The 23,385-nt window shown below is 39.9% G+C and overlaps 1 protein-coding gene across 1 annotated transcript; it reads right to left on the bottom strand.

Moving 5' to 3' along the window:
* Nucleotides 1-34: 34 nt before the first annotated feature.
* GPLD1 (glycosylphosphatidylinositol specific phospholipase D1) lies at nucleotides 35-22,637 on the bottom strand. The gene is made up of 25 exons (XM_082479673.1): nucleotides 22,526-22,637; nucleotides 19,583-19,638; nucleotides 18,529-18,607; nucleotides 17,079-17,176; nucleotides 15,763-15,873; nucleotides 15,438-15,486; nucleotides 14,882-14,936; nucleotides 14,125-14,232; nucleotides 13,377-13,404; nucleotides 13,150-13,289; nucleotides 12,102-12,167; nucleotides 11,417-11,540; nucleotides 10,746-10,885; nucleotides 9,345-9,531; nucleotides 8,241-8,351; nucleotides 6,837-6,911; nucleotides 6,291-6,447; nucleotides 4,195-4,336; nucleotides 3,504-3,603; nucleotides 3,317-3,410; nucleotides 2,550-2,726; nucleotides 2,078-2,238; nucleotides 1,812-1,838; nucleotides 1,667-1,717; nucleotides 35-230 (listed from the first exon to the last, which is right to left on the bottom strand). The coding sequence occupies exons 1-25, from the start codon at nucleotides 22,620-22,622 to the stop codon at nucleotides 153-155; spliced, it is 2,511 nt and encodes an 836-aa protein (XP_082335799.1). The 5' UTR covers nucleotides 22,623-22,637; the 3' UTR covers nucleotides 35-152.
* Between the last annotated feature and the right edge of the window lie 748 nt (nucleotides 22,638-23,385).

Here is a 23,385-nt window from a genome sequence, read left to right as displayed (position 1 = left end):
ACTATCTAGGACCCTATCTAGCTAGCCAGGACATCTAGCTATCAAAAGTTTGCTGTTGTGTGGTCTGTTGGTTTGTATGGGTTAAGGAAAGTATCAGAGATTCTTCACTAAAAGACCAGCTATGCCCTGGTCTTAAAGGCTACCATGAACTTCTAGAGCGAGTAGACAAAAAGCCTTCCACCAAGTCGAGCTTTCGCTGAACTTCTCTCTGCTGCCACTACAACTTCTTTCTGCAGAAATACAGAACAAGTGTTAGCAAAATGAACTGCAGCTGCATGATTGCCTTAAGCTTCCCTAAGAGAAACCAGATTTTGTCCATATCATTAGTGTCATATAGAAATGTGATGAGGGAGAAACAAGAGCAACCCACTTCATCAGAATAGCAGTTAACAAAACGATTTGGCAAACAGACTTTATTTCATTTGGGGAAATGGAAGAAGCTGGAACCAGTCAAATAAATCTCTTGCCAATATAAACTGTTTCTCAGGGGTAAGATCAATACAGATGAAGCTGGAGTTGTGGACTGGGTTGGTACCATAGCAAAGGAACACAACTGTTTGGAGAACGGCCTCACTTGCACTTGTGTAGAAACCATCAGCGATGCCTGTTTCAGGTGTTGGATTATGCACCCTAACCTACTTCAGAAGCATTTACATTTCCAGGTGTTTCTCCATTCCGTGTTTTAACAGCAAGAAGTCAGACACCGTTTGTTGAACACCAGTCTCGCACCTCCTCAGCCCAGTACTGAGGCTTTCTCAGTTCTCACACAGGTTATGTCCAAGTAAGCAGAATATTGGACTCCCCGCAGCTGAACAAGCACTAAGTAACCTTCAAGCTGAAAAAAGGTTCCTCAGTGCAGCATACAAAAGGATTGGCTTTTGGTGAAAATCACAGAAACACAGAATGGTCAGGGTTGGAAGGGATCTCTGTAGATCACCTAGTCCAACCCCCCTGCCCGAGCAGGGTCACCTACAGCAAGGTGCACAGGATGGCAATCCAGGAGGGTTTTGAATGTCTCCAGAGTAGGAGGATCCACAACCTCTCCGGGCAGCCCGTTCCAGTGCTCTGCCACCCTCAAAGTAAAGAAGTTCCTCCTCATGTTAAGATGGAACTTCCTATGCTCAAGTTTGTGCATATAATAATGGGCATCTGAGGGAAACAATGAGAAGCAGGTGCACAGACATATCCAAAATCGCTCAGGTAAGAACTGGGCCTCTATACTTGGAAATACTTGACATATGAACAGCATTCACTGCAAGTGACAGCTAGGACAGCAAGCCTGTACGTACTACATGAGCGGGTTGGTTTGGTGCCTGGTTTACTCTGTAGCTGAGCGTCCACTTCACATACAGGTTGGCACCTACACTTGATTTACCATGCAGCCATTCAGCAAACTCCTAAGTAGTTTAGATTTCAGGCTGGTTTCAAGTGATCTCTTTCAATTCGGGTGTCAGGTGCCAAGATTTTGGCAACTCCATAGTTCATCCACCAATAAAATGATTTTAATTACCAGTTCAGAGAGTGACTTAAGTGCTTTACATAGTTAATTAAATTTTTGTTTAAGACTTCTGCAAATATGTAAGATACATATGTGAGGTGTTGGATAGTATAGGAAAATGAGGTAGAAAGACGTTACAAAGCAACTAACAACAGTAATTTTTCTCACCTTCGCTTCAGATTTCACAGTGATAACGGAACTCCCAAATCTTGATAGTTCCTGTAAAATAATATTGCTTGTTAAAATGCTGATAGGTTTTTTTAAAGTGGGACTTTCTCATTTTTCCTCAGTAGCTTGTTTTCTGGTTACTTACCTCAGGAGAAATTAGGACATACTGTGCCTGAAGAAGAAAAAAGAAAATAAAAAGCCAGTGGAGAGAACCATGCTAGGAGAGTAGAAGACCAGTGCAATAACCCTGGCTCCTAAACAGCAAAGTAATTCAAGAATGAACAGGAGGAGCCAAGTCACACAGATTCAGAAACAGGAGTAAACTTCCTGTTTTCTAAAACCAACCCAGAAGGTCATTAATTAGCTGTCATTATGACCTCGTGCCCTGATCTTAATTTTATGTTTTCTTACCCAGTCCTCAGGACAGGGAGATACCCATGATTTGCAGTGGCCTGTCACATTCCCCGAGGATGCCTGCTTTCCGTTGTAAATGTAAACACGGCCAGCCGCCCCACCAAACAATATGGTGGTGATATCGTTAGTTCGCAGTGGGGATGTCACAATCATTTCATCTGCAAATATTCCAAGGATGACATAACACATCAGAATTCAAGTAACGCTAAACCAAAACATAAGAGACTTGGCATTTACACACCTCTACATGCCACAATTCCTATCAATGATGACAGTTAAAATGTTTCAATTTCTGATCGAGTTGCTTGGGATTTTAGAGATGCCTCCCCGCAAGGCATGATGGAATACTGCTACAGGTTACCTGAGGAAGCAGACTGTGTTTAACGCTTGTATGAATATGTAGGTGACCAGTCTTCCTGTTGCCAAAAGTAAAACATTTCACCTCTGATCTAGACTCATCAAGCTTTACCTAGTCCATCATTATCCAGGTCACTTAGGTATACATTTCCTCCAAAGCGAGAAAACCTCCTGTCACCACTGAAGGTGCTGAGCAAAGAAGGCTTGGTGCTGTCTGTCAGATCATACACCAGAGCCAGTCCAGCTTGGTGCAGCACTGAGGATATAAATGAAATCCTAGACAGGCTATCTGGAAACAAAAGAAGTAACAGAAGTTGAGCATGAGACACAGGAACTCAGGTTTAATACTTACAATACACTGACAGCAGGAAATACTGGCATTATATAACATGGACAAAATTAATATCATTTATGGAAAAAGATCAAATGTTATATGGCATTAACACTAATTATCATAGAAGCAATCTCTTAGCAATAGTACCAGGGGAAAATGCATTCAAGTTAGAGTTCTACATTTTTACTTCCCTAATTCTTTACTGTCTACTGCCAGAGTAAGGACAAAATACTGTTGTTTTAATTCCAAGAAATATGCAGTCTACTAGCAAATCACTGCTACATAAATAATGCAAAGTAGTAATGGTGCTAAGCTAATTTTAAGGAAGGAAAAAAAAAAACAACCCAAAACACTGAAGTTGAGGCATAGTAGAGTTGACTCTACACGTAAGGTGCTTATAGGTGATTACAGTGATTATTTCTGATTTTTTTAATTACATGACATTTTAAAGGTCCCTTTTCTAACTTATAACTTTGTATCTGTCCTCTGGTCCTACAGGAACAAACGTCCCAAAGGAGAAATGGTTTTCAATTTTCAGGACATACCTGCAGTAGGTGCACCTACCACCAGAACTGTCCTTGTGTTCCCAGCCACAGATATCACACCACTGGCCAGAGACAAACCCATTCTGCCCATCGCCTGTTAGATTTTTAAAACAACTATGTCATTTCTACAGAATGTCACTTTACTTCAAATTATTCATAAATTCCCATACTATAGAAGGAGCCCTACCTTGTCTCCAGTCACTGCAAACCAGCGCTTTGTGCTTGGTGGGTTATACCCATACACCTTCCCAACACTCTGTCTGACATCCGATGAGAAGGGATTGCAGCTGGAATTACAAAGCAAAATATATTTGCATGCAACGATGCATTTTTGTACATTCAGCTAGGATTGCTCCTCTTCAAATATTTTCCCCTTTTAGTTTGGAGTAATAGTGGCTGCCAAATTCTAGAAATCTATTTTAGTAATTCCCATGCTTGTTCTAACTAGTTACACAACATTTAGAGCACAGGCTAGGCCTGTCTACCCTCTTCTTTATCACCCAATATATTTTTGTGTTTGGTTTGCTTTTAAAAATTGTATTTCAAACTAAGTGCTACATATAGGATTATTCTGGGCATGCGTAGCTGTCAGCATTTTTGTGCTGCCTCTCCCCCCACCCCGCCAACAAAACCCAAGAAATGCATATGTGTCTGTAAATAACAAAGACCTCTCTATAGAGGGTAAAGACCCTAAAGACCCCTCTCTCTTCATGAGGAAGGGTGAAGGCATAAAAATATAAATGTAATTAATAAAAATATTCTAAGCAGGACAAAGAGGAAACTTCCTGAAAAGATGGAAGTCTGACCTATTACAAATCTTAAACATTGTAGAGGTAGGGCAGAATGGAGGCAAGAGCAAGCTGTGATATACAACACACCCAGCACAACTCTTCCACGTAGGGCTACCAATCAGCAGTAATGTTATGTTCTCCAGCTGGCAGCTGTCAAGTGAAAATCCAAACCAAGCATAGTTTTCTTCCCCCTTCACCATCCAGTTGGCATCCTGTACTGACAGAAGTCCTGATAGACCAGAAAAATATGAATTAAATCCTGCTGTACCCTGGCACAGAAAAAATCTGTTAGCAATCCTCCACTGATTCACTCCACTATGACAACAAGTTTCTATAAGCAAAGTTACACCGTCCATGATATGGCACCAGTTATTGCTAACTTCACTTGCTCAGTCTGCAGCTGCACTGTCTGGTGAAAGCCTTTGTTCAACATAGCCTGCTTCTACATCCTGGCAATAGCCTACACAAAGTACATGAAAGCTATTAGTCAAGCCTGCCCTAAATTAATGGCTCCTTCTTAGGGACAGGACAACATTGAAACTGTTCATCAGGACTGGTAATTCTTCAAGGGTGGTGGAGCTTCAAATAATTCATTCTGTGTTTTGGTTTAGCAAAACCATCAGTAAGCAGTTTATTGAAACCTATTTTCCTTGTGGTTTCTAATTTTATGTGAAGTAGAAGAAGCTACAAAAATTAAGCATTACTGGAAATCTCAATTACATTATTCTGACAAAGCTCTGAATACCCATGTATCCTGCCCATCCCCTATTAACTTTATTTAGCTCCATATGTGGCCTTTCCTCCCTCATTCACAACAATCCTCATCACCTGTACCCATTAGCTGTATTCACTTGTAGCATTCCTCTTTAGCCACTTGAAGGAGCATACAGAACAATAAAAAATCATCTTTCGAGGCACATTTGCAAATTTGCAAGGAAGACCAGTGTGTCCACCCTGGTAACACAGTTGTATCCATTGCTTTAGCAAGGCTTTCAACACTGGCTCCCACAATGTTCTTGTATCCAAGCTGGGACATTGAAGTCTGCATGGGTGGACAACTAGATGGGAAAAACCTGGTTGAGATGATCACCCTCACAGGGTAGCAGTGAGTGGGTTATACTCTGAATGCCTGTGACAAGTGGAGTGCCTTCAGGGACCTATCTTTAGACTCAACCTGTTAAAGACTTTTATAAGTTATTTGGAGAAGGCAATGACATGCCCTTTCATGAAGTTGGCAGATGACAGCAGATTGGTGGGGGGCTATCTCTTGAGGGCAGGGTCACCATTCAGAGGGACACAAACAAGCTGGAGGAACAGGCTGATGGGAACCTCACAAAATTCAGCGAGGACAAATGCAAAGCCCTGCCCATGGAAAAGGAGATGCCTGTGCAGCGATACAGGCTGGGGACAGACTGGCTGGGGAGCATCTGTGTGGAAAAGGCCCTGGAGATCCTGGTGGGCAGAGTGCTGAGCATAAGGCTCTGACAGCAGAGACGGCCAACAGCATCCCAAGCTATATAAGCAGGAGCATGGCAAAGAGATTGAAAGAAATTATTTTTACCCCTTTACTTCTCCCTAGACCGCATTGTTCAGTTTTGGACCCCACAAAATAGTAAAGATGTTCATAAACTGGTGCAAATGTAGTAGAGGGCCCCCAAGGTGGTTGGGCGCTGGAGCACTTGCACTATGAGCAGAGACTGAGGGACCAAGACTTATTCAGCCTGGAGAAGAGAAGGTTTTGAGAGGACCAAACAGCAGCCTGCCAGTACCTACGAGGGGGCTGACAAGGAGATAGAGCCAGGGTCTTCCCAGTGTACTGGGGTACTCAATGCCTTCTGTGCCTCTGAGTTCACTGCATATGGTGGGAGGACAATGGACAATAAGCAATAGCTGAAACAAGAGAGTTTCATACTGGCTGTAACAAGACGTTTTTTCCCTATGAGGACAGCCAAGAAGTGGAACAGCTGCCCAGAGTGGCTGTGCAATCTCTATCATTGGAGAGTTTTAAGACCCGACTGGATAAAGTCCTGAGGTTTGACTTCATAGCTGTCCCCTTATTGAGTGGGAGACTGGACTAGACACCTCCTGAGATCCCTTTCAACCAGAATTATCCTATGATTAATTAGGAACACATGAACAGTCACATAAAATATGGAAGGGTTAATTTACTCAATACACATTACCTTGGTCACTCCTGTTGAAATAAGAGTAAAATGCAACCACAAATCCTCTCTGCTGTCCACCACCGGGTGCATATGGAGAGCCCACAACCAGATCAGCATTTCCATCCCCATCAACATCAGCTGCCAGGAGGGACCAACCAAGATTACAGTAGGAATACTGCAATAAACAGTTAGTTTAACCCTGAAATTGAACTGAAACCACCAATTCTGTAATAAAATAGAGCCATTTACTTCTAAAGAGTTAACTTTGTCTGCTTCTGATCAAATTACCCTCCCACTCCCTGACTTCACTTTGTTTTTCTTTGGGTTTTTTTGGAGGGCTATGCATCTTTCTGTTCACCCTGCTGCCTCCCCTGCACTGGAGTACAAATGTCTTTCCCACATACAACCAACCTAGGCAAGCACTTGCTTGCCCCATCCCCATCAGTCTAAATTCCCTTACAATTAGAAGTTTGATTTTAACCTTCTTTTCTTAAACTCATAAGCCCCATTCCCCTTTATCTCACCTCCTGCTTGTGTAGCCCTGTGTTAGCGTGATCAATATACCTGACAAGTTATAGTAATGTTCGGTTGAGATGCCAAGCCTCTTCCCTCAGTGCCAAAATAGACATACACCGCACCCTAAACAGCAGGAAAAGCAAATACAGCGTAAGAACATCTGCACGTCAGCACCAAGTACGAAATCCAAGACAAAGCACAAGGACAAAGCTTATAAATATCTAAAGGGCAGGTGTCAAGAGGATGGGGCCAGACTCTTTTCAGTGGACAGGACAAGGGGCAACGGGCACGAGTTGGAACACAGGAAATTCCATCTCAACATGAGGAAAAACTTCTTTACTTTGAGGGTGACAGAGCATTGAAACAGGCTGCCCGGAGAGGTTGTGGAGTCTCCTTCTCTGGAGATATTCAAAACCCACCTGGATGCATTCCTGTCCTACCTGCTGTAGGTGAACCTGCTCTGGCAGTGGGGTTGGACTAGATGATCTCTGAAGGGCCTTTCCAACCCCTCCCATTCTGTGATTCTGAGTGGAACAGTTCTGCAAGGGCTATTAATACAACTTCATTTTTCCTGTCAGAGCCTTCTCATAATACTGTCTTGTCCACACCAAACCAAAGAATACCCATGCTGTAATGGGTACGGATATAACCAGGCAACAAACCAGAGACATACAGAGAAGTACATTTTCATCATACTGTGGGTAAGGAGCAAGGACAGTATACTGTATATTTACATTTGTTATACACACATCCAGGGGGCTCAAATTTTGTTAATTGTTAATTTAATGCAATGGCACACAGTGCCAGGCACAACAGATGCAATCAATTTTCCAAGCTAGTGGGTCTACATAAAAGCATTTAAATTCCTGTTTAGGCAGCTAAGTTAGTATCTGAGATTCTGAAGAGCTGTAAGTTTAATGGACATGGTTTAAAACAAAACATTTTGCCTCTCAGTTCACATAGGCTGAAAATACTCAGGGACCATTACACTGGCTTATCTGGTAAGCTGCAAGTCATTAAGCGTCTGTAACCTGATTATTTTAGCAAGTGTGTCTATGTTCATATCACATTTTAGATATCATCTGTTGGCCTGTGACAGCAGATGACAAGGCTCACTGACCCATGAGGTCCATTCCAGACTCTCTGTTCCTAAATAAAAAGGGTACACTTGTATTTCATGAATGGCTTCTTACATTTCCGGCACATCAGTGCTGCAAAGTTGCAATTTGATTTGGATTTCTAATGTGCAAAAAGGCCACTGAAAGAAAAATACCCATAGCTGCCATTGCTCTGGTCAAAGTATCCACAAAGGTTATAAACATTTGTGTTTAAATTACAATTGAGCAACAACAGAAATTCCCTCTCATTTCACTGCTCAAGAAAATATACATCAATAAAAATGTTCTGTTTGGAGGGAAAAAAAAACCCAAAAAACACATGCATGTGGCTTACTTTGTAAGTAAGAAACTGAGATCCCACAGAAGGTGCTCCAACTGCCAGATCTGGCAGTCCATCCTCATTGAAGTCCAGGACTGCCAAGGCAGAACCAAATCTTCCTGAAGGCTAAAAGAAGAGGCATTGCTCTCATGAAAATAACAAACATTTTCAAGACAAAACCATCAAAACCTAATGCGCATATGCAATCACAGCACAGGGAAGAACTGAATACAGATGACAAAAATCTATCCCAACAATTCTTAAGATTTTCTTAGCATCACTGTTCTCCCAAGTAATAACTTTCATACTAATACACTAACTCGTTTGAGGATGTGGAGGTGCTAAAATACAAAATAACTGAACGCAACATGGCGTTGCTTTGCTGTTTCCTCTTCTGAGCCTAGTGTTAAGCTTATGATCTTTCCTGTTAACAGCATCATAGCTGTGAACCACTAAAACACTCTAAGAAGACAGCAGCTGTTACTGCACAGTTTATAACCACAGAAACAGATTAAAAGGAAATGTATCTCATCTCTCTATTTTATTATTTGTGAATAAAGATATTTTCTATGGAGAATCATCTTTATTGCTCAAAAAGATAATTTGATCCTGCTTCTCAGTTACAAGCCAGCCCTACCATGTCCAATGGAAGTTTTCTTTTTTTTAAACAACGTGTACTCTTAGTAAAGACAAACAATGTTTTTGTGAGAAGTTATCAATTAATGAAAAAATGTAGCTTCAAAGGAATTGAAACTTTTATTGAATTAATAATTTTAGATGAAAAAGAGAAAAATCACAGTATTGTCTCAAATGCAGGGACCCGAATGAGCTATACTGTGGCACAGAGACGCTACCTCAATTTTATTCAAGGACAAATTGTGTTCTAATACCCACTTATCTGGTACAGCAACAAAAGTGAACTTACAGATCACCATTGCTTTAATTGTTCCTGTGACTTAAGTAACAGTTATTTTTATTGAAAAGCATATGACATCCTTTTACCAGGAGTGGTATTTCAGGAATAATCCTCATACATATTAATGATATTGTTGCTCAGTCAAAACTTACATTTTCAGGCAAAAAAAATTAAGTCACAAAATATCTGACTTGACCCCTCACCTGATGACCCTGTAGTACTTGGTTAGCTTTCCCATCTAGATCCATGTCCTCCGGTGGCAAACCTGACCGGTTACCATAGACCACATAGACCCGTCCTATCTGAACATGGCCCAGTGTGCTGTACCCTGGTGCTCCCACCACGAGATCTTCGTATCCATCCTGGTTTAGGTCAGCTGAGGCCATTGCCCTGTACGGCAAGGGAGTCAACAAAATCATAGCATTAGCTTCCAGACTACCACAACATTAGCAGATAATACATACTTTTACTTCCTTCAGGTAAACTAAGGCCAGTCTTTCCCCATCTATTTTTGTAAAAATCTACACAGCATTTTTCATATTATATATTTTATTTTTGTTTCTTTGAACTAAATAAAAACAGAGCCTTGAAGATTCATCTTCCATTAATGCATCTGATATCTGTAGGAACTGCTTTTTACTTACTGACACAAGGCACCTGAGAGCAATCAGAGCAAGGAGCATGAAAAAGGGCTGCTTGCATATGACACAGAATCCAAAAGATTAAATTAAGTACCTTTTTAACTGAACCTCTGATTTAATCGATGGATTTAACAGTAGATAAGCAAAGAGATCACAGGTCTCAGTAACATGTTGGAGTTTAGAGACGGAATGTAGAGAGAAAAGAACTAAGTACTGCTAATTTAGCTGGTGTGAAGTAAACTCGAGAAATACTCAATTTTTAAGTCAGAAGAAATAAAGCAAGATGAGCAGCAATGCAAATTTCTTTTATTACTCTTCTCTGGTGCAGGTCAAGCGAGAACCCCTCTGGCAAGGAGAGAGAATATGCCTCTTTCTGTGTCCTAAATCGATCTTTGAACTCCCGGCTAGTCTTGTAGTATTTCCAAGACTAGTTTCCAAGTGTTGCCTCACTAGGCACCATCAGTGATCAATTTGTGACAGACAATTAATTCTGCACAAGCATAAACTAACAACCAAAAAAGGGTAACAATGTTCCTGTACTGTTCAGAACTAGAGCCGATGTCAGTTCTAGTTTTGGTTCTTTCCATTCTGAGCTCGATCACACACAGACCACTGAATTCCTTCATTAAGGAGAGAATGTTAAAAAAAAAAAAAAAAAAAAGACAAGACACCCCTTCCAAAGAAAGTTGTTATCTGACTAGAATTCACATCTGAATGGAAATTTTGCTCTTGATACAGTTCTATTCAGTACCAACAGAAAGAGGCTTATACTAACATCTGAAAGAAAAGTCTTATGGCTTAACTTGTTCTGGAACAGATAATATAAGCCATTCAGCCAGATTTGTACCACTAATTGATTTTGACTGTCACCTTTAAAGAGTGTCCAAAGAATAAATATTAATATTTTGGTTGGTACTCAAATTTTTCAGGTATTAAGAGGGAGGTGGGAGGAAAATTACCAACCATCCAAGCCTAGCATAGGGTGTAGTCAGAAAATACGAAGCTGCTGGCTTGGAGATGTGCTTAGAAGATTTTTGATGTGTAGACGTTAAAGCTCTCCAGACATTGGTTGCCAAAGCACGGTTTATCAAGTGGAGGGAATTCTGAAATAAAAATAATAAAGAGACACAAGAATAGTTAAAACACAGGCTGAAACTCCAGAACATTACAGACCACCTCAAAAACCAAGCCACCAACAGTGGAAATCACCACATTGACCTAGGTGGATTCTGACTCAGGTCATAAGCACCATTTTAGAAAGAGACAAAAATCTGTATGCTTTAAATGGAGCACTGCTAATTGTTCACTGCTATGCTTTGTGGGGACTTCTTAACCCTCCAAAGTGATCATATGATTCTGTAAAATGTAAATACTAAAAATATATTTTGTCATTTTTGGCACTGCAAGATGTGTTCTAATTTTACTATACAATGAGTAAAGTGTAAAAATTGAATATTTACGATGTATATATAAATATATAGATTAACAATGGTGCTGGAATCTCAATGAAGTGAGGTCAGAGGCTACTGTTAACATCCAGAGAGCCTGCTCCATCATGCAGCATTTCAGACAAAATTTAAACTGTTTTATACAGATCTGAATTTTACCTTACACATCTGTCACTTCGGACTTACTGTTGCCCAAGATTGTATGTTGAAGTGAACTCCTCTCTCTGTATAATTTATATTCTTTTCAAGTGTTTTTGCAAGCAAAGAAGTTGTATTCTTCTGATGCTCATGTTTCGATTGGCTGTTTCTGCTAAAATAAAGAAGGCAGTAATAACAATCAATATAAGTGAAATAATGACTTGAGTATTTTATGACAAAGCTAGAAGAAGCAAACATATTGCATGTAATCAGGAGGTCATTTCTCCCATGTACAAATGGAGTTCTCATGAGATACAGTTAAGCTGGTTTCCCTTGAGATATTTGCTAGAGGAATACGTACACTTGCACTCCGAACAGCTGAGTTCCAAATTTCTGTACATAAATCAGGAGAGAATTTAGCTATGGTAAGGGTAAACATGAATCAATAGTTTAATGATTAGCGGAACAAAGAGTGACAACCAAATAAAGTGTGAAGATTTAGCATTTCAAGTGCTAGGTAAGTATTCTTGTCCTTAGGCTAGAAGGTCAAAGTCTCTCCTAGGTTCTGCACAGTTCCCCTGTATGAAGCTTACTTATTCATGTTAAGAGGATCTCAAATTCACACACAAAAAGATAAACCAAAAGATCTCTAATTTTCAATAGCTCAATGTCCACATCCGCAGAAGGCTCTCCTTCCATCAGTAAATCTTTGAACCTTCAGAGCTATACTTACACATAGTTGTCCTTGTGCACCCTTGTGCAGTTTATAAACAGAGGGTTCTCAGGCAGGAAGCAGCCACTAAAGAAATATGCAGAATGCATTTTAAAGATTTTCCCGCAATGGAAGTAAAACTAAAAATACAACTTCTACCCTTACTGATTCCTCTGTTAGAAGTCATCAGTTTTCTCAAGAAACCCTGCTTACTGAAAATCACAGCATCATTATAATCCTTAGAAACACCTTTGATATTTACTTTAATGACCTTGATTAGGTTCTATATGAATCTTACATGTCTTTATATAACTCTTAAAGGAAACTTATTGTAACATGTTCTGCTAATTCTGTTAATCTAAAGCACTTTCAATGCAAGTGCCATTCTGGAACAAAGAACACAACAGATTATACAATACTCTATTTCAAACATCATTTCCCAAAATAGCTGCAGTGATATTTTCCATATAAATGGATGGATTGATTGCCACTGTTGGTCCTACAAAGTTATTTACAGTAAGGTTACACATGTAATAGAGAAGTACAAGGCTAGAACTTCTATAAAAATATGATATTCTAAGTACAAGCCTAAACTTCCAACACTAGATTATATACTTTTACTCCTTCTAATCCTATTTGCCTTAAGTGTCTGAAGGCAATATCTGACCTCCCCTAGGAAGGGACACCTTTGCTGGCTGATGACAGCAGTCAGAAGGTGCAGCCACAGCCACCACTCAGACTGCCAGGCCAGGCAGAACCTCAGGGCATGGCTATACAACATTTAAGCCTGAGTATGTCTTAAAGAATGCCCCAAATTTTCCCTGTGGTGTATCAGCTGGGCATGCCAGACCCTTGCCTGGGGAAAGGAGAGTGAACATACAACAAATGCGAACTCAAGGCCTGTGTAATCCTGTGCACTCGGGTACAGGACAGCCACAGAAATCCCTTTGTCCAAGTGAGGATTTAAAGCTCAGCACCACTTCTAGGAAAGACCCTGCCTTCAGAAGACCAATTAAATGGGTGTCAGAACTTCACTACTGCATTTCATATTGCAGGAAACACGCTATACCTGGTTCCATTCTCTAGCATGTGGCTTGTCAGCTCAAAAATATTGTTTGTCCAGAACGCCATGTCATCCACTCCTCCGAGGAAATACTCATGGAACTTCTCCGCCAGAAATGGAGATTTACTAGCATATGTTGGAAAAAGCTAAGAGACAAGCAAGATACTTAGTAAGATGGATTACATTGTCATCATGCTATTTGTTCATTTTTATAAAGAAAACAGAAAACCGACCTTGGCAACAGCAAGTCTTTCTCCATGCCTGAAAAAAAATATAATCTTCAGAAATAAATTTGCTTCATTTAATAATATTCAATTATTTAAACAGTCCTTTTCGAGGCTTTCGTATGGTAAATACTATGCAAGTCATTACATTTCCTTGTTGGTTGTTAATATATTTTTAAAAGCTGTAATGTGAGAAGTAGTGATATTAACTTTATTGCTGCCCTTAATTTGGAGGGATTCACGGTGTTTGTAAATGTGCATGACTACTGGTAATTAACCGAAATAAAGGATACAGCTAAGCTGTTAAAGATATTCAAAAGCAGACATTGCCAGATATCAAAAGTCTCTTTTGAATTATTCTTGGACTTGAAAGGATCTACTTAAAGTGTAGGTAAGCCATCTATTTAGGTATGTACACTACTCCCTCAGTACATGAAAATTATATTGCTAACATGCCACAGTGCAATGGTCCTTGAAGACACCTGTTCTCAAATCAATAAGCATAAATATGTCAAATGCATAAATGCATTAAACAGCTAAGATGCTGAATCTGTGGTGTAATAAAGAATTTAACAGCCATTAACCAGTCCAAATTTGTATTCTAGCCATTAAAAAAACTCAGGTGTTTTATGAGTTTGGGGTCTAGTAGGGAGTCTATGTTGCTGGCCTCAATGCATAAGGCATTTCAAACAGGATTATCATAATTTCCCTATATAAGTTTCACTTATGAAAACCCAGACAAAGCTATTCAACTTACAGTTCAAGAAACAGCAGGTAAGTACAGTCAGTAATTGTGCTTTCAGTTATGATCTCTCTTCCATAAAATTCCTTGTAGATAGCTGCCAGGTCTTTGACAGGTACATACCTGAAACCAAGACAACGGTATCATAACAAGAGATTTTCCACATCACCTGACAAAAGATTACACTTTCTGTAATAACAATAGCCTGCTTTAAAATATTCTAAATTTCAAAAGACTATAAAAGTTCATGAAGATTTACAAATTCCAGACAGACTAGGATTGCAGGTGCAGTTACTCTCTGCACAACACTCTTCTTCTTCAGGTTCAAAGTCAGAAACTGTAGAACCATCCCCCTGCGGCTACTGCTGGTGGAGTTTCTACACTTGCCACACTGGTTCCCTGGGTTGGTGATCACATAATCTTGGAGGATGTCCTCCAACTCTCTGCTGTGCCAAATCTACTCCTAGCCAAACAGACATTTCCCACAGCTGTGCCAAATGGACTGTGCCTTCTACACCTAGGTAAATTACATCCTACTTAAACAAAATGACCCAAATGACCTACTTTATCAGCAGAAAAAAGGCAAGTGAGTTTTTTATTTTAGTTAAAAACTGTGAGGAAAAAAAGTGTATATCCAAAACTGCTGCTTCAAAAGAAGCTGCAAGGGTTTCTTTCGAAAGAGAGATGAAGAAGGACAGCATTTTGTTAAAACAAAGCGCATACACAGAGTAAGCAGAAATCATTATTAAAGAATGTAAGCTCATTATCTTACCAATTTGATGCCAGATAACTGAAGTCCAGCTCAAACTGACTCAGTACATCTCCTCCTGTGGATGGAAGAATGAAAAAAAAACAAACAAAAAGCCCAATATACCAAACCCATTAAGTATCTATCATGGATAACAGCATGGATGAAGCTATGTATGGCTATGTTATCTATGTTTATATGGTAGATCCTCCAGCTAGATATGTAAATGGTTCACCTGAAAGTATGCTGCATATTTTATGCTTCCAGAGAATAAGAATAATGTAAAATTTAAAATCACAGTAGTGACTCCATTTAAACTTTAGCATCCATCAGCCTGTGTTTTGGCTTTAATACAAGTGTCCATATTCCCTATCACATCTTCCGAAACATGGAGCATGAGGAAAGGTATAGCAGGGCTTTGCAAGCTATGTGGGAGAGTGAGAATACAGTGTCCATATGACACTTGGCTCCTGCATTGCACATGGTAAGAGTCAGAATCATCCACTGTGGTTTTGAAGGGGACGATCAGAAGGATCAGAAGTTATCAGAAGGATCTACAATCAGCAAACAGAAACATTACCAAAATCACCAACACTGTGAGCTTCTGAGTATGAACCATGAAAATCAATCTGGAGAGAGAGAAAAACAAGAGAACTGTCCATTTATATTACTCATCGTTCCATACAAACATATGAGCAGAAACAAATTGTCCAAGTAGCCCTGAAGTTTACAGGTCCCAAACCTGACCAACTTCGTTCTTACAGAGTTCGTGACATTGTGTCTCTGAAAAAATCTTCCTGAAACAGGGCTCCGGCTTTTCCCTTCCCTCCCCACCAGAGTCCAAAGATAAGCTACCAATTCCAATAAATCCAGTTATATCAATAAATAAAATAATACAGGCTTACTTCTCCCATGGCCTTTAGAAATCCTTGGTCGATGCCCAGGCTATGCCAGCTAACATCTGCCACCATATGTGAGGCAATTCCAAACAGGAAAGCCACCAGCTTCTCTGTAGCCTACACAACAACAATCCACTTGTAGTCATGTCAGTAATTTTGCTCTTGTCTTTAAGAAGAGGCGAGCATTTTATGTAAGTGCATTATACAAGGATATAGGTTAGAAACTCTTACAATCCAAGAACTTAGCATGACAAAGTGTTGACCACTCATTCCTTGATCCTGAAGTCACTTTTTGTGACTTGAGAAGCTTTAAGCACTTCATACGGTCCAAGGCCAAAGAATTACATGGTTGACATCAGGACAACTTGTGTAATTCAAGTTAGATGTGTACTAAAGTGTTTTTCTGGGCTCAGGACAAACACTTCCACTTCCAGTGAGTGAACCTCCTCTGCCACCATGGGTGCTGTGCAGGCACACAGAGGAGAGACAGACATTCCTGTGCGAGTGCTGCTCACTGTAAAAGAACCTGATTAAAGCTCAGGTACGAAATTACTCATCTTATTCCTACAAACAGAAAAGTTATTTTGAATAAATTTATCAGCAACAGAAATTTCATTACTCCAGAAAGGACTTCTCTGCATTGAATCACTGTAAGTTCCAGAGGTCTTTTAAAAATCTGTAATTGAATCATAGTTTTTGTTGAATTTATACTTCCTGAGGGTTAATAGTTCACAAGATCAGTATCACCAACAGCCAGTCAAAAGGCAGGCAGACTTGTTTATGTTTTAAAGAGTGCATGCTCTCAAATGCTGCTCCGCCTGTATGACTCTCCCAAGCCAGGAGAAAACAGCAAATTCTCCAGTGAGGAAAAGAAAAGAGTACTACTTTTAAAATCATTCTTACTTTTGACAATTTGTTTTTCGTCTCTTCCTATGTAGCTTGTATACCATAAACAAGAGCAAATAAGGACCAAGTCCAAGATTTCACAAGTGAGAATTCTAAAAGATGCCTGGTTTTCAAGTGGCAAACACTCAATCAGATCTGACAATAATGCAAGACCACCAATCACATTTGAAAGTTTGGACCTATGAAATGTTTCATAAGCACCAGACCACACTGGAGGTAACTGGTAGACTTTATATGGAAACCTTAACTCTTTTGTCTGGTAAAGATGAAAACAGGATTTCAAATTTCAAAAAAATCAGCAGAGACTTTAAATTAAAAACATGTATTTTTTCTACACTTCCCAAAGGGTGAAACTGCAACAAGTGAAGGTGGAGAAGACAGTAGAATGCAGTCAAAAGTTAATGAAATTCTCTCACCTCTTCCCAAGGCTGAGGATAATTCCTTCTGATGTAGTGAATACTTGCACTGAGAAATGGTGACCAGTGAGTGTCCTCAGACACATCATGGAATATTCCTATTGCAATAAAATCATATCAGTATCTGATTTATTCTTTGTGGAAGAAAAAAAATAAAAAAAGAAAAAGAGAAGGTTTTCTCCATCAAAAACAAACATAGACTTTCATTCAACTTTGTATTGTACACGATACATTTTGCAATCCGCTTAGATGAGGAGCTAAATGAGACATATTCTTATATGATTTATACTGTCAAAAGAGATACTAGATTTACCTTCTATGATTTTGGTTTGAAGCGTCTGAAAATTTTGTGCCTGTCCCCTTTCTCTGTGCCTGTGAGTAGGTACAGTACAATGAAAAATTGCCCAAGTGGAGGGGATAGAGAGAGCTGACAGAGAAGCTGTTGACTAAATGAATGCATCGACTTGTATGGCAGAAAAGCTGATGGACATGGCAGCCAACTCAAAATATCATGCTTTGGGACAGGTATGTTTCCACAGGGCAGAGGAGGGCTATATCATCATTTTCAATAGAATGGCAAACTTGCCAAGATACAGTCAATGCAGGAGCAGAGGAGAGCAGGAAAAATCAAGTTTTCCTTTGAAGCATCAATTATTACTCTCGCTTGGATTTATGCAGAAGGGATTATGTAGGATCTAACACTGACCTTGCCTAATAATTTCTGTGTACCTATATAAAGCTAAGGGCAAGGTGATGCTGACATGACAAGACCAAGCAGCGCAACATTAAATCCTCTAAAGGGGAAGAAGGTAGGCGGGACACAGATTGGATTGTCAATACACTTGGAGGAAGAGTATGTGTTAGTTCACACAGAACTGTGAAACTGCAGAAGATTAAGGTATATTAAATGCTGAAACCAAGAGAGCAGACCATGTGGGTGATTCAGTCACCTCCTAGCCTCTTGATACTTTACAGTGCAGCTGAACTAAATAACATAAGGATGGGATTTGCTAGACCAAATTTAAACATTCAGAGAGTAGACTTCTACATCTAAGTTTGTCTCCTGCCTGGAAAGGCTGTCTGGATGGCTTTGTTCTCCATCTAGAAGCATACCATTAAAACAGCTCAGATCTGCAGAGGTACCTATTTCTGCCACATTGACTAAGGAGACTGCTGACAAGTGGACCAAGTATAAAACAAGGCAAGATGGACCCCAGCTTTAATGAAGCGAAGTTACTTTCTAAAAACATTTTCAAATGTATTATTTTCTTATAAAGTTCTACAAAAAGGCTCAAAATACTAACAAAAATGGTGGGTGTTTTTGCAGGAAGGTATTTTTGGCCATACCTCATTTTTTACAACATAACTATTTTCAACCCTACTAAATTCTATAGGATTTTCACATAAAAATACAGTCGTTACAATATTAGACTTATATAGCTTTTCTTACCACTTTTGCAGATTGAAGGATAAAAGGCATCAGGATAAATGCTCCCAGCCTGAAATGCATCTTGGTGGTTTAGTAATAACTGGAAAAGAATGGGGGAAAAGGATTCAGAACGCTATTGCACAGCACGAAAACATAGTTTACTGCCAATACCGAGATAAAATTTAAATATCCAGCAAGATACAGCTATTATCTTGGTAAAATACGTTATTTCAGTGTTGTCATCATCCCCCATCATTCCCCGCTCCCCTCACCCAATCCTTGTTAGGCGAAACTAAACTACTCAGTATATCCTGTAATTTGAAAGGCCATTGAGGAAAGTGTATGATCCAACTTAGGTGCTGGTGAAGTCCCCTTCTGAAGGTGCCCTCTTTCTCTTGGATTAAACATGAAGCCTTAGCTGCTAACTTCCACCCTCTGAATCACAGCATAGCTGTCTACAGCAGACAATGTGAATACCAATAATTCCTTTGAGTGATCTCCTACTTTAATATAAGATCAAGTTATACAAAATGGTCTTCTTTACATCATCCTAAAGGATATTAAAATGTTTTAAACACAAAACACATACATGTTTTGTTTCTGTGGTTATGAAAACTGTCCACATGCTTACAGTGTTCTGCTGCTCCGCTCTTTCTTTTCCATAAAAGAAAAAGCTATTTGCACCAACCAGACATTGGTTGAAAGACATATGTGGTGGACTAAATTCAAAACCTGGCTGTCATTTTGCTGTTCTTATGTTTATTAAATCTCCTTTCTAAAAGTCCTCTACTGATTCCCCTAATACAAATACTCACAGAGGTTATGACTTAAGAAGATGGGAAAACATGCGGGCAACTAGACACAGTATTATACACATTATTGTAATTGCTACATATTTGTAATACTATTCAGAAGCAGTCAAATGATTTTTAACAAAAAAGGTAAAAATACAGTCTAGGCACAATATTTACACACATTACTGAGAATAAATAATAAAGAAAAGAAAGGGAACAACATAGACAGAAAAACATTCAGAAGAAAGGTGTACACAATTAAGTGATAATATGCTTCCTACCTGTCTATAATTAACATTCCCTTCATGCTTAATGAAAAATTCCAGAGCTCTATGTGCTGAAAAACAACATATTGAAGTATTGATTTACAGATACCGTGGCCAGGCCCGTGTTTTGTTAGAAGCGTTATCAAAACCAGATTACACCGCATTGTCAAGTGGCACAGGTGCACAAAACGTGATTTCTCAAAAAATTCTGTACCTGTGAGAGGGTGTGTCTTCTCACCTAGGCAGCTAATAAGGAAATGCTGTTTCTGTGGCAGATCTGGGCACTGAGGTCTCATCAGTCTCTCTCTAAGCGCCAGCCCCCAAGCTGATCAACAAAGCCGAAATCACAGGGAAAAGGAACTCCCCAAGTTCAGAACTGAGCTACAGCAGTGAACTGACACCATCACACCCAGCACATATAGAGTACAGATCATAAAGTTCTAGCTGTAAAGGACCCACCTGAATTGTATTTTAAGTTTCACTGTTGCCCTTAACTTCGTAAAAGGTACCTCAGCAATCAATGTGGATGTTTACCAGTTTGATTAATTTTTAACATGTATGAAAACCAACAAAAATCTAAAGTCAGCAAGGTAAATTATACTATTTATTCACTGAATAGGCAGAGATTCTTACTCCCAAAATATTTATTGAGCAAGCATAACGAGAATAAAACAACTTGACATCACTTGTCTTTAATGAATTTTCTTTCCAATTCCTGTTAGATCCCAGGGATAAGCTATTAACACTATTCTAAAAATACCCAACACTGCCTCTAAAATTATTCATTTGAAACTGCATGCATGGGTGATTGTCTTGCCTTCCCACACAAAGTTTTACTCCTCACCTGAAGCTATCTACAAACTTAGACTGATCAAGATAACCCAGAATATGTTGAATTTAATTTGATTCTTACCAAATAAATCACATCACAGAAAAGAACCTCTCTCATTCTGGAATAAGATCTAGACAAAACTGCGTGGGTTTGAATCACCTTTCACTTTGAATTTTACCCACTGGTCTAAACCATCCCACACAAATATGTTAAGGTACCTTAAGGATCAATCTTGCACCAAAACAGGAACAACTTAAAAATAATAATAATAAAAAAGCCTATCATTTTAAGGCTCAGTCATTTCAACACAGATCTCCCTTTGCAGTGCGGGAGAGTCTCAGTTTGGCAGTTTGCTTTTTCTGTCTCACAACCCCCTCCACCCTCCCCAACTTCTCTCATTACTCATGTGGGACCAGGTCCTACAAGTTCACCTTCGTATGGGATTTTGTGATGCATCCCCACTGTTCCACAGAGCCCCGCGGGTCTGAGGAGAGCCCCTGGGAGGGAAGAACCTCCCCACTCAGACCTGCCTGCAGCAATGAGGCTGTAGCAAGTAGGACACTGCACAGCTCTGCCGAGCACACTGAACATGATCAACATTTTGAACAGGCAAAGCTTTTCACCATTTCAAAAGTACTTTCAGAGTTTGTTCAGGATAGACTTTCATGTTGGTTTTGAGGAGCTCTTTTCTAGAATTCGTTGTTTGGTTGGTTGGTTTTTTTCCTGGAATACTCAGTGTTTGGATTTGGCAATAACTTTCAGTATCTTATCATCATGGACTTTTACTTGCACATTAATAAAAGCACTGATTTTAGCAGCATCAGAGCTGATCCCAGTTTAAAGTCATTTTCAGGCCAATGGATAAAATTTGTTGTAAACTATGACCCAATAGTTCAGTGCATACACTACTCCTCAGACAACCAAGATCATTATATTATATAAATGCAGGTTTTCTGCAATAGGCTTCCTTGATTAGAAAAAAATGGCTGCTTTGGGACAGATCCGTAAGCTCATTTCTCTCTGTAGATTTCTTGCAAATGCACTCTATTCTGCCAAATCTGTTATTTCAAGTTTTCAGAAGCTCATACTCAGTAATTAGAGACCCGAGCTTGCAGACGCATGCGCTTGCCTAACCTCAGGCAAGAGTGACTTCTCCTACCAATGGGTTTCTTGACATATCGTTAGGAAAAGCGAATGGTTGCAAGATGCTGACCAAGGGTCCAACATTCAGTAAGGGAACATACTCTCAGTCTCAAATGAATGCCATGAATAATCCCAGCCTTTAACTTTTTCAGAGTTGCTTGTATTCAGTATTGAGAAGATTACCTGAGCAGAGACAACACCATACATTTTACTATCTGTTTGAGCAACAGATTTAGAATCAGAAACAGAAGAACAAACAATTAAAACTGCCAATTTATTATGAGTAAACATTTCAGAATAACCTCACACAACTCATGAGTGTTCTTGCAAGAACTACAGCAGAAACCAGATTTTAAAAATAATACATGCAAACAAGAAATTCAAAACCGAAATATTTCCCCACTTTGATGTTCACTCAGTTCTCTCCTTCATTCTCTACAAATCTAGGCTGTTCAGGCTACAGATAGCAACCTACCAGAAAGAGACACAGAACAAAATTTTCATTATGTTAGTCATAGATACCAACACATTACAGCATTTTATCTATTTTATGCAGGTATGGCAAAATTAATACACGATGATTTTAAAACAGAGCTACCACAAATGACCTGTGTTATTCTCTAGTTTAAATATAACAATCCCATAAATTGCGTAAAGTATTCCTCTTCTTTCTCCAAACCAAACCCTGTCTGCCTAAGACTCACAGACACAAACATTCCAGTTACATAATGCCTGTGTTTTAGAAGATGGAAAAATACGCAACCAAATTGATTCAAGCATTTTGCTTATAAAACCAGTAAAGTTTCAAACTCCAAAACCAAACTACTTATCTGTCCTATGTGTTATTCACATTTTTTTTAAATTATGTAGAATGCTTATTACTTTAGCATTATTTCCTCCCTTTGCTTGCCAGCCAAATCTGAACTTACTTCTCTTGCCAAGCAACCCAAAAGACACAAAAATTCATTCTGAACATATCTTACCTATTTCAACATGCGTTGAAATTCCACTTGGAATACATCTTTGACAGCAATGGTATAGTATAACCAGCAAAACAGACCACATCTTCAAACCAGCCATGATGCTGGCTGGAACTGTGACTTTCAGAAGCCTGGAGCAGGAGCACTGCGACCTTTGAAATGTAGGTTACGGAGCATGCCTTTTCTTTTGGGCGTATTGCTGACCCAGCAAGTAAACCAGTGCTGTATTTGAAAGGCTATTTTAAACCACTGCTTTTCTTTACCGCAAAGAAAACAATTTGTAAAAAAAGAAATAGCCTATAGGTGTTCTCCCCTCTTGAATTCTACAGTATCTCTGGGGTATGGGGAGCGAAACTGCCATCCCTGCATGGCAGCCGTGAAGTTTCTGCTCACGTACAAAAGCACGGCAGAGAAGAGCATCCTCCCACGGTTTGTCCAGCTCGTGGTGCAGTTGCCTTACGACAGCTACCTCAGATTTCTCAGTAACTAAAGTCAATGGCCAAAGCAGTGTTGGTAGAAACACACTAGCTCCTGGGTTGTACGCAATACAAATTCATAACCTTTGGTGAGCCGACAGGACATTGCACGCACGCATTTGGGTCTTACGATCCACAATGAAAGCCCAATGGATAATATGGGGGTAAATCATGAGAGTGCACCTGCCGTACATATGGCTGTGAACTCCCGTCCGCCCGCAGAGGCCGGGCACGCTGCGGCTCCCGCCATCCTCCATCCAAACCCGGCCCGCCCGCCGTGCCCGGCCGCTGCTCAGCCTGCGGGCAAGGCCTGCCACATGCGGCACGGCCACGCCGGGCCCCAGCCAGACGGTGGCACCGGGCAGGGGCTTCGCATGCCCCCCCCCG

This window comes from Vanellus vanellus (genome assembly GCF_965231255.1).
Source record: "Vanellus vanellus genome assembly, chromosome: 2".
In the NCBI taxonomy this organism is placed as follows: Eukaryota; Metazoa; Chordata; class Aves; order Charadriiformes; family Charadriidae; genus Vanellus; species Vanellus vanellus.
Note: the sequence above shows the minus strand (reverse complement) of the source record. Positions and strands in the feature narration are given on the sequence as shown.